Source organism: Phalangium opilio, unplaced genomic scaffold, assembly GCF_054372755.1.
Source record: "Phalangium opilio isolate 3A_F unplaced genomic scaffold, DU_Popi_V2 ptg000082l_1, whole genome shotgun sequence".
Taxonomy (NCBI): Eukaryota; Metazoa; Arthropoda; class Arachnida; order Opiliones; family Phalangiidae; genus Phalangium; species Phalangium opilio.
This window is the reverse complement of record NW_028324189.1, coordinates 6,974,635-6,986,788: the sequence shown is the minus strand read 5'-3', so window position 1 is coordinate 6,986,788 and position 12,154 is coordinate 6,974,635. Positions and strand designations below refer to the sequence as shown.

The 12,154-nt window shown below is 39.3% G+C and overlaps 1 protein-coding gene across 2 annotated transcripts; it reads right to left on the bottom strand.

Moving 5' to 3' along the window:
• Nucleotides 1–1,208: 1,208 nt before the first annotated feature.
• Nucleotides 1,209–4,483, bottom strand: LOC149651262 (uncharacterized). 2 transcript variants are annotated; one of them, XM_089847098.1, is made up of 5 exons: nucleotides 3,419–4,483; nucleotides 2,640–2,695; nucleotides 2,448–2,488; nucleotides 2,051–2,377; nucleotides 1,209–1,960 (listed from the first exon to the last, which is right to left on the bottom strand). In XM_089847098.1, the coding sequence occupies exons 2-5, from the start codon at nucleotides 2,665–2,667 to the stop codon at nucleotides 1,904–1,906; spliced, it is 453 nt and encodes a 150-aa protein (XP_089703224.1). In that variant the 5' UTR covers nucleotides 2,668–2,695; nucleotides 3,419–4,483; the 3' UTR covers nucleotides 1,209–1,903. The 2 variants fall into 2 exon arrangements, with proteins under 2 accessions (XP_089703224.1, XP_089703223.1); XM_089847097.1 differs by lacking the exons at nucleotides 2,640–2,695; nucleotides 3,419–4,483 and having other exon boundaries at nucleotides 2,448–2,591.
• Nucleotides 4,484–12,154: the final 7,671 nt, after the last annotated feature.

The window sequence follows — 12,154 nt, the reverse complement described above, 5'->3', positions numbered from 1 at the left end:
AGGCGAAACAGCCCGGCCTCCTTTTACGTCCCCCCTTGTATTTTGAAACGGGGACTGGGACTATGGCGCGCGAATACTTAGGCATATAAACCTTCTCCCTAGTAAACTCGATATCGCTTCTTGTTACTACTGAAAGCTTATGCAGAGTTGAGAATATGTAAATCGAGTCCATGGTCTTACCTTTTATGATGGCGGCAGGAGGATGGGGGGGGGGGATGAAGAGAAACGTCCAATCCGCGGTCCCCAAGAACATGTAAAGGATCAAAATTAAACACTTACGCCCGTCTTTTCACAAACTAAATAAAGAAATACATTTTTTTTAATTAATTTTCGGGACCCTTTTACGAACTGAAAGAGCTTACCTTCCTCAATACACATATATTAATAATCTACACCTAGATTAGGCGGGAATACAACTTTCAAATCTAGTAATTCTCTATTGTGAATTTAATATTTTCCTTTATGTTTAGCATATTTTTCAAGTTACTAATTTAATTACTATACCAGGGATAGATTTAATTTTAGAAGCAGGAATGGAGAACGGTTAGTATTTACTTCAGTCCGACTCATAGCCTAATATAGAGCCCCTCCCTCCAACACGTAATTAAAAGTTTAAATTATCTTATAGGCTCACTTAAAGTACGTTTTGATGACGTTGCTGACGAGGAAGGCGAAAAATACGTTCCTTTTTACCTCTGTCGCTCTGAGTCTCTGACCCGCCTCTTCTTTCATACCCCTCCGTCCCGTGGAAGGGGGTCCGTTTTTTTATCGTTATTTTATTTTTTATTAATAGTAAATTATGGTTCTTAGATAAAAGTAACGGTTTTTTACTCTTTCCCTACACCACCCTCTCCCAGTGTACCTCGCGCACGCCCCTACCCTTCGGTAGGCGATTGCTAAGTGCTGCCGCGTAGCGCCATTTTATATGTACGAGAACTAGCTTCCAAACCGCTGAGGATGCTGGGAGGACTACGGTGCCGTAGGTGGGGGTAGTGGTACAGAGGCAACGCTGTAGGTATGGAGGTTTCCACTCCATTCCTCTCTCCTTCAAGGCGTGATCGAGTGAACTATGCTTTAGTAGGGAAGTTGTAGCCAAGGAGTACTCTAACTACATAGGAGTAGAATTGGTAGAAAATGTGTGAGCTAGAAAAATTCTTATAAGGAACCCCGAATTAATAAACTGGTCCCACCGCCTTTTTTTTCCAAAAACGATAATTAATTAAGTGGTCCTTGGGACCAGTGACCCTAAGTTTTGGAATAAATAAACTGGTCCGAGCAATTAATAAACTAGTTTTGGACTTGTAAACCAGTCTTATTTCCAACCCTGCAAGTTCACCACTGTGACTCACCAGTGAAACCATCGCTACTTGGCGCGAAACGTTCCGATTGGTCTACTTCAGCACCAATTAGATTAAGGCGGTAAATTGAAACGTGGAAAAACGAGGTTCATGTCATAGAAATATTTATTTTCAACAATAAAACCCTTTCAACAAAAATATCTATATAAACGATTATGTACATTCATTTTTTTTTTGTGTGCTTTTTTTTCATAATATTTACGAAGCTTTGAAAAAGAAATTTTAGGGGTCTAACACCAAAGATGACTGGGGATAATTTAAAACAAATATTTGGCAGCGATTATATTTAAATTAAGTTTAAATAAAGTCCCGCGAAGATAGGATGTACATTATTTTAGAACGCGACAACACGTATGTACAATTAAAACACGATACAACAGTAGGATTACAAGTAATTTTGATGGGAAACCCAACCTCGTGTAGATGAAAATGCTTCCACATACCTCTTAAAATGCAATAAAATATTTTATATCTTCTGAGCAAAGATTAGTGTCCGTTTTCTTTTCAAATTGTGATTAGGTCAATAGGTCAATAGCTGGTTAACTTTATTTTCCCGCGCGTTTGGAAGCGACAAGTTGGGCAGCCTTAGCGACATCGTTCTCCTGTAAAAAAGAAACGAGAATTAGGCTTAAGTCGGCGCGAGATGTGTTTGGGAGAATGGGGGGGTCAAGGTTCAATTTGGCAATACTGACCTCGTGCAAGAGAGCCTTTTCGTCCCCTATTCTCGAGTTGAGGTTGAAGAAGTCTTGGGATGCCGCGCAAGGGATGGACTCTTCCTCGGTGGCGCAAGTTAAGGAATATTGGTTGAAGACGGTTTGGTTTCCGCACAAGAAACTGAACAATCTGGTTTCAGTGGTACCATCAGCGTGGCTATCAGTGTGGCAAACGTGGAAGATCTGGCAGTTGTTATCAACATCAGCGTAATAACCATCCTGAGGTGGACACTGGAAGGTTGACCTAATGCTACCCAACAAGAGTTCGGCACCGTCTGGAAGCTCGTATCCGGCTTGTCTCTTCGCCTAACGAGGTCAAAAGGTTGGTTACAAACCCAAGCGGATCTAAAAAGACACCTGACCCTAACTAACTTACCCTGTTTAGGGAAGTGGCCAAAACAGCGGTGGCAACAACGGCTGAAATAGGAGGATTACAGATAATTATTAAGACTAATTTTAAACTTATTGTACCCAATATACAGTTTTCACTATGGCTGCACATGGCCCGTCAAAACTAAGTGAAAACCATTTATTGATAGCCCACCCAAAAAGATTAGAGGAATCTTACAAAGGATGAGTACAATAGCCTTCGACATTTTTGTAAGGAGCTTGAGACGGTGGGACCTACCAAAAACAAAATAAACATTTTATCAAAAGTATCGCTGAAGAGTTATTTTAGAAAGTGGGATGCTAGAGGAATATTAAGAGAAACACTCTTCCCGGAGAGTGTAAAGCCATCGAAATAAAATACTGTATATCTCTAAACGGGTTCTTGTATAAACTTTTTGTTGTTATTATTAGCTGTCCTCTATTCATCTATCTAGAGGCGTTAGGTATAGAAGTTCAAAGTTGAACCGCGCGGGTGGTTTACTAAATATATTAAGGGTTATTTCGACAATACTAAGTTTATTTTTAAAACCGTCTTTTCATTTAATAAAATGAAAATGGCTTCAACGTTCTTCCTAGAATAATATAAAATATATTTTAATTTTTAAATAAAGCTAGGTTAGGTTTTTTTCTCTCAAATTATTAGGGATATTAGCTAAAGAAAGGTTTGGGCAAAATAACTTTTCTTACTACAAAATTTACGATATTCAAACAATTAAAATTATAAAGGATGATTGGGTATAAATAACAAAAGGAATAGCAAGTTGCCCTTTCAATAAATATTGCCGGAAACTGAACTAAGCCCAATTGCGAGGTTATTTGCACGGGCAACTAAGATTTAACTAATTTCTAAGGCGAATTCCATAGAACTTCTTCGTAATAACATCGATTTTTTCGAGATATCCGAAAGAGAAGGAATGATTTACAATCAACGGAACGGTACTTGGGAGAGAAACTTACCTAAAGAAGGATTAGAAACTGAGTCTGTATTCCAAGTGAGGAAGTTTAAGAGATGAGAGGACTGATCTGACTCTACACCATTCGGACCCTCTCCTTTTATACCCATTTCACTTTCGACGAAAACTTTCGCTAACAACTTTCCAAACCCGATCCTACAACCGCTCCAACTCCTTATCCAATCAGCAACGACATAATCACTCACGTGACACCATTATTACCCTAAAGAAAAAGATTCTTACGGAATCTTCATTTTCATTTTTCTTTTGCTTAAATTTCTCGGCCCCCGCAAAAGGGATACTTAAATAACGAATATAAAAACATTTTAGTGCATACCTACCACTAAATCAATGCTTGAGAGCCCATGTGTCGATCACACATTCAATTTGACCCTTGGGACACACCCCTTTATTTTAAAGCAGACTTATCGGAATGACCTTATTGTTAATATACAATTTGATAAGTATAATTTCATTTTAGTATCCCTTTAATCAAAAATGTGGACTAACAAGAAAAGTAGCGTTATGGATGGGTCGGGCGGGCCAGGATGCGCCCAATTTTACAGTTATAAATTTCAATCGAAGTGTATAGCAGTAAATAAGGCTAAACCGGTTATAATTCAAGTCAGAATAATTCTCAACTTAGTTCGATACCAACTCGTAAAGCCTGGTGAGTTTATTTCAAACGCAGTTGATAATGTTGTTTACACGAAAATTAGTAATAAAAGGGGTCAATATTGGATAAGACCGTTCTCATGCTTGTCTTTGGTGTCTTTTAAAGGTGAGATTATTAAGCGCGATGCGGGTTTTGGTTGCCAAAAGGAACCGTAATTTGGCGGGGTGTAAGGTGGCGTTACTTTCACCGACGTTTCTTTATGGGTCTGAAAACCAGCTTAGGGCTTAGAGGTCAAGCCGAAGGTCAAACCCACGAGGCGAAAGCGGAAGGGAAAAACTATGTCACTCATCTTCTTACGATCATCCTTTTTGGCGAGAATTTTAAAAGCCAGAAAAATGAAAAAGATGAGATACAGCGAAAATTAACCGCAGAAATTTTATGACCGGTTAGGACCTTTTGAATCCAAATGCTTTCAACTCCCAATTCTTTGCAATCATTCGAGTTATAACTCTATCGATAATAAGGTCTAAAATTTGGCGCCAAATTTCACGAGGAATATGTCGTTAAGCCTAAACTTTAATTATTTTCAAAGTAGGCCTAAAAACGGAAAATAACCATATAAAAGGTCCAAAAATTGGCGCCAAATTTCACGTGGAATATGTCGTTAAGCCTAAAGGGAATTTATTTTCAAAGTAGGCCTAAAAAAACAGAAAATAACTAGTGTTAAGTTAAATAAGGATCCCGAATAACCTTTGATAATTAAGTTTCGACATAAGCTACGAACTTTGAAACAAGAATTCGGTGACTTTCGTTTCGTGACCCGAGCCAAGATGATAATTTGACCTTCGCAACTTGTCAGCAGGAACATAAACAATAAATCGCGACTAATTCCTTGAAATTAAAATCCAGATTAAAACAATTAACAATCTAAAAGAAAACCAGAATATCCGGTATTGAAGAAATCAAATTAAACCGTTCGATCTAATGATCCTAAATTTGTAATCAAAGACATTTCTTAATTATTAGAGAGTCATTAAAACCTTGATTCCGCATCTGTATGAGTCGCGTCTCGAAGATAATTAACGGTTAAACATCGCTATTAACAATTAAATACTTACATAAAAACCTACTCAAATTAATGGCCAATATTTTGAAAATATTTTCAATATTATAATTATAAATATTTGGTTTTCATTTTTAAATTGTTTTAAAAAGAAAACGTTTAAGGTATTTCCTAATATTTTTTCTTACACCATACTGCCATATTGAAAAATAAAAATTTAACTTTCTCTAGGCCTAAATTGTAAAAACTTCAATTGGCTCGCTTAGGCATTTTTATCCCAAATTTGCAGGCGGACCGGAGCTTCCACTTCTTATTTGACCCAAGCGTGACCAAGACGCTCCCCTGGATTGTATCATATTTTATTTAAATAAAGAGTTTGGGACATTATCTAGCTATTTAGAATTTTTTTTGTTTTGTTTTTTGAAAACATTCTTTGACAATTTTGAGTCGAAAATTTTCTAAACTTCTATGACCAGCCAATTTTCCCCCCACAAAGGATACAGCCCCTAACACAAGTTACGATTACGAACATTGGAGTATTTTACGGATGACCCCTTAAATCTAATTAAGAAATTGGACAAATGAAACAAAAACGGTCATAGAAGTGTAGAACATATTGGACTAACCTATATTTGTTTCTATAAACAAATTAAGAATTTTAGAGTTTGAGAAAGTGTTATACCCCTCGAATTTCATCGCCGGGGAGATGCGAGAAAGTGAAATTTGTGGGATGAGTTTCGGAATTATCATTCTCATTCTATAAAACCCGAGCCTAAGGCAATTTTTCTTTTAATTTAACAAGAAAAAAAATAATAAAAAGTCCGGGGGATTCTTCTTTAACTTCTTGAAGATTTAAATTTTTTGGGTCAAGCTTACTGATTTGTGTTTCGCGCCAAGTTAATTTTTTTTCTGGTACATTTCACCTATTTACCTTTTTACAATATTTTTTTCTCTTTATTCAGTATCCGTTTTTCTATAAGATTAATTTTAAAGGACAGGTGAAATGTAAAAACATTGATAAAAATCTGTATCTTTTTAATAATTGAATTGCAAGCCATATTCTTCAGGCAAATTAGTAACCATTTAAATGACACCTATTTTAAATATATGAAGGTGGTAACCCTTGTGTGGACCGTCAAAATCGACACAACATTTTCAACTCCAATTTAAAGATTGGCCATAGAAAACCATTCTATAGAACATTTTCTACTCAAAATTTAACACGCGATTCCCACTGCACGTACTTCGATCTTTCCTTTAAACTTAAGTTAAAATTAAACTAATCTTGAAGATTCTTAAGTAAGCGTATTAGATTCCATTATTTCCATATAGGTATGTATAAGTTTTTAAATATCTCAAGTACATCTCATCCCACAAGTGTTTACTTACAAAGGAAACCGCGGATATTCATTCAATAAGTAACTAGTTTTTGGTTATAAATAATTTCCCTCGACTTAAATAAGTTAAGACTTAGGCAAACCCTCAATATTTCTATGCCTGTTATCTTCAACAGCACGGTACATTTATTAAAATCAAGAACTAAAAGGGAAATTTTATTGACTGTTTTGAATTGTTAAAATTCTTTATCGCTTCCATCATAATTGATTGTTAACGGATGTCGTTTAACAATGATTTTCTCTCACACTCTTTTTAAGCAAACCCACGAATCTTAACTCCACCCTAATGTTCTTTTCAAATATTAATAATAATATTTTAAAATCGCGGCTATTCGCGAATTAATTTTTTCCCATTCTCTATTTTATGGAAGCGAGAAGAAAAGTTCCTTAAAATGATTAGTAACAATGCGTGGTGGTGATGTACCCAATCAACGTCCGATGATTGAACTCGCGAGCTTTTGATTCTTAACTTAAGCCTAATGATTTGTAAATTTGAATGTTTTTAATTTTTTTTAGAATGAATGCCAACTTTGATCGTTGAAGATCAAGCGACTAAAGTATTCAAGAAATAGTTGAATTCCCAAATTTTGCTAGATAGTGTTTATGCACTAAAGGCGCTTCACGGGGTTGCCAGTAGTTTGGAACTGAATTGAACAAATTTAAATCAGTCTGTCGTAGATAGCGCGGTTGAATTGAAACGGATCTATTTTTCACACTCTGAGATGTGTTAAGTTATTCCCAATGGAAACCCCACCCCTTCTAAAATTTCTTTCAACAAAGACGACTTGTAGTTGTTCTTACAAAACTAATTTTAGAAAAATAATAAATCAAATTTATCACGCAAAAGCTGTCGTCACCATTTCTCCAAGTTTCTCATTGTTTAAATACAATTTGAAATAACTATTACGAAACTAGACAACGTGTTAAACAGGTTTCTGCTCTATTAAATTCTTAATTCGAAATATTAATTTATTAATACGAGTTAATTGAAACACCCGTAAAAACTTATCCATATTTCACAGTTTTGAATGTTTTTAACAAAACGTTTTTTAAAGAGGAGTTTGGGGTCTCCAGACGGACTTAAATAAGCGATAGTTGCTTGTAAAACCTTGGAGGAGAGATATGAGATGGAGGGTAAATGTTCATGGGTTACGTGCAGCAATGTAAGTCTCTCAGAGTAACTCGCGCACACCCCTTGTTGTTAAGCGCTGCGTTACCATACCATAGAAAGTTTTCAGATGGGATAGTAGTACGTCACACCCTCCCAAGTCTTACCGCTGTTCTGGTTGCCATATTAGGTGGCCTCAGCTTCATTCCTACCCACCAAATTGGCAGCGTAAATTATGTCACGAGACTCAGCTCCTCCTCCAACTGAAAGCTCTCTATACGATCCTACCAAAAAGCAAAGAGGGTAGTTAAGAAGGGGAGTTAAAGCTTGCAGCTTTAGCAAGGCATTTTGCGATTTCTTTCTAGAGAAAGATGCGACCGCACCTGAAGCTTAGAGGTAAACTTTAAAAGCGAGAATACTACAGCCAAGCTTTCAACTCCCCCTCTTAATACCTTCCCCTCTTTGCAAAAAGTAACTGAGGATGTTGGGAGGACTTCGTTGCCTTTCCGTTGAGAGGCTTCGTTCTAGGATTACTACTCCACTTCGTCTCTCTCTCCTCCAAGATAAAAACGGCGAATATTTTTAAAGATATGGGTCAAATATTCGAAGACACGACCCGAACAGAGAGAGAGTCTCGACCATCCATAATTCAAATCGGTGCCTTTTTATTCTTTGCAAGAAAAAAAGAGGGTTCCCTTTATTCTTATAAAAGATGCCACACCGGAATCACCAGCGACTTTTGTTATTTGTCGAGACTGGAAAAGAAGGCGCGCACCCTTCTTCCTTCCAGTTCCAGCTAGGCTTCGAACACCGCCGCCACACACGATTTTAAATGAAATAAAGGTTTCTAAAGTGGGCTAAGAATGTGTTTCTATAGAAACACGAAGAACTCTTTTAAAAGAGAAAATACCTTCTTACTAAATGGATTGTTTAGATACTTGGAAAAACCAAGAGATTATTGTTTTGTTTCTATGTTACCTCAAGTGTGCTTAACGTAGTTTATGTTTAGTTTAATTATTTACTAAACATTACCCGATAGAAGACATTGTGAGATAAGTGAAAACTGAGAGACTTTATTAGGTTCTTTACTCTTAACGTCCAAACCCTCTCTGCCTGTTGCTTTAGCCAGAGAGTAGTCTTACAAATAATATCGATTGACCAGTATCTGACAGAGAAATATTACAGCGACATCTAGGTCGTTATTCTTACATCTTTTCCCTCAGATATGTTCTTTATACTTTAGAAAGGTTTGAAACTAGAAATTATATGGACATTGCAATACAGTGTAAATTGTTTCTTAAAGATTAAAGCATAGTTTTTTTGTCTTGTTTGATTAACTATCTATTATTAGAAATTTGTACTTTAATGTTTATTGAGCTGTATCACGTATTATTAGTAATTTGTACTTGAATGTTTATTTGAGCTGAGTTACTTATTTTTAGGAATTTTTAGTTAATACTAGACCTTTAACTATCACATGTGGAATGTTAGATTATCACTAAAGATTTAGCCTCTTTACTGGCTTGACTTGTCTTGTCGACCGTCGAGCTGCAACTGGAGTCTCGATCTGTGTCGGTGAGACGTGTTTATCGGAACTTGTTCGTGCGTCGTTTTCCAGTGGTGGTGTAAAAATTTCAGTTGTGCTACTTGCTGGAGACGTGGCGTTAGGAACAAGTCTTGTTGGACTTTGGGGGTTAGGTGTAGCTGACATCCTGACTGGCGACGTTGGTAGCGCAGTGAAATTGAACCGTATTGGCGTGTCAGTACCCTGTGTGAACGAGTCTTTCTCCTGCACCTGGCGGAGCTGTCGTCGATTACGTCGTAACGTTGTCCCGTCTTCGGTTTCTACTATGTACGATCGCGGTGCGGTTTCGTTTACGACTAAGGCTCTGCGATCCCAAACGCCTAATTGGTTTTGTATGCGAACTTGCATCCCTTTTTTGAGATGTGGGAGTTCGTTGCCAGTTAACTTGGGTTGCTGTTTGACGAGGACGCCATCGCTGGTGTTGTTTTTGTCAACAACGGGCCTGTACTCAGGCAGACGTGTGCGAAGGGGTCTACCCATTAATAGCTCTGCCGGCGATCGGCCATGGGCTTGTGGAGTGTTGCGGTAACTTAAGAGACCCAACTCATAGTCTTGCTTAGAATCCACAGCTTTCTTGAGCAAACGTTTGGCAATTTGTACACCCTTTTCCGCCAACCCATTTGATTGCGGGTATTTGGGACTAGAGGTGGTGTGCGTGAACCCATACTCTTGAGAAAATAACTGGAACTCTTGTGAGCCAAACGGAACGTTATCCGAAAGAACCTCCCGTGGGATGCCGTGCCGTCCAAAATGCTTCTTTAGGCAATTGATTACGGTTGGGGCTCCAAGTGACTTAATTTCATCTACTTCCAGGTAATTGGAATAGGCATCAATCACTACGAGATAGTCCTTATCTTGATAATGAAATATATCAGTGCCCACGCGTTCCCACGGGTCCATTGGCAGCGGGCGCATGATTAACGGCTCTTTGTGCTGGGTATACTGATACTTGTTGCATGTTGAGCAACTCTTGCAAGTACGCTCAATATCAGCGTTGATATTCGGCCAATACAATGCCTGTCTGGCGCGGCGTCTGCATTTTTCAATTCCCAGATGGCCATCATGGATTATGTCCAGCATGCGTTCCCGGAGCGACGTCGGTATAACCATGCGGGTTCCTTTTAGGACTAACCCATCTGCTTCGGTTAACTCTGAGTGCACTGTGGCATATGGGGACGTCACCCGGTCCGTGGGTTTCCAGCCTGTTCTGATATGGTCTTTAACCCTCGTTAAAACGGGATCCTTGCTAGTCTCTTCCTTGATGAGCTCTAACATAGCGTCACTAACTGGCAGGGACCTGAGTACGGAATTGACGTGTACCTCTAGCTCGTCAGATGTTTCCTTACATAGCGTAGCGTCGCCGTGAGTTAATGGCAAGCTCGATCTGGATAGAGCGTCGGCTACAACTAGGTCCTTCCCAGGCTTATACTCCATTGTATAATGATACTTGGCCAGTTTGAGGAAAAGGCGTTGCAGGCGGGGTGGCACGTCAGCCAAAACCCTCTTTACCATCGCTAACAACGGCCTATGGTCGGTTTCCAAACGAAATGTTCTGCCGTACACATAAGTGTGAAACCGTTGGCATCCAAAAACGAGACCGAGGCACTCTTTCTCTATTTGTGCATACCTCGTCTCGGCATCTGTCAACGCTCGTGAGGCATACGCTACAGGCTTCCAGCCGCTATCTTCGGTCTGCTGCAATAAGACAGAACCAAGTCCACTGTTCGACGCATCCGTTGATATTTTGACAGGTAGTGATGGATCGTAGAACTGTAGGATAGGACTACTTGTGAGCGCATCCTTTATGTATTGCCACTCTTCGTCATGCTGCGGTAGCCTTTGTGGGTCTGTTTCCGACTTGAGTAGCGAGCGAAGAAACGTTGTGTGTGAGGACAGCTGTGGTATATATTTACCGACATAGTTTACAAGGCCCAAAGCTCGTTGGACTTCGGCCTTCGTGCTTGGAGTTGGCATTTTTAATACGGCTTCGACCTTGCTAGGATCAGGTCGCATCCCAGCCTGTGAAATGATTTCACCCATGTACCGTAACTCTGTCGTACGGAATACGCACTTTGCGGGATTTAGAGTAGCATTAGCCTTTGCGAGGCGTTTCAGGGCCTCTCGCAACTGTTGATCGTGATCGTCCCGAGTTTTACCCCATACTAGAACGTCATCATGGATGGGCCTTGCTTGCTTGACTCCATCAAAGATTTGACTGAACACCTTGTAGAATATTTCAGGTGCCGATGAGATTCCAAAAGGCAAACGGGTGAAACAGTAGCGCCCATTCGGTGTGTTGAACGTCGTCAGTAACTGACTGTTTTCATCTAGCGGGATCTGATAAAACCCAGAGGCAGCGTCCAACTTCGAAAAATATTTGGCGCCTGCTAATTCCGCTTCGATTTCCTCTTTAGTAGGAATCTGATAATGTTCCCTACGTATGTTCTGGTTTAAAGGCTGAGGGTCCAGACACAGCCGAAGTTTAGGAACGTCGTTAGTGCTACTCTTTGCATGGCCATCACTGGAGTCCGCCACAACCTTTTTCTCGATTATAACAAGGGGACTCACCCAGCTGGTTGGTTCATCTACTTTGCGTATGATCCCTTGGGCCTCTAATCTGTTAAGTTCTTGTATAAGGCCTTCTTTTAGTGCAAAGGGAACTCGACGGGGGGGAACAACGACGGGTACTGCGTCTTTCGCAAGCTGGATAGTACAAGACGTTTTTAGGCAGCCAATCCCCGTAAAAACTGTAGGAAATTCTTTTATGATGGTTTCCCGAAAGTTATCTTGTACTTCGTACGCAGGGAGTTCAGCAGTGTGTACTCGTTTAATAAAACCCAAATCTTCGCAGGACTTGAGGCCTAAAATTGGTACTAGGTTCGCCGAGACTAAGACGAAACTGGCGGGGTACCTGCGGCCTTTAAAGTTAACCTCTGCATCAAACGAGCCAAAAGACTGTATGTTCGACCCA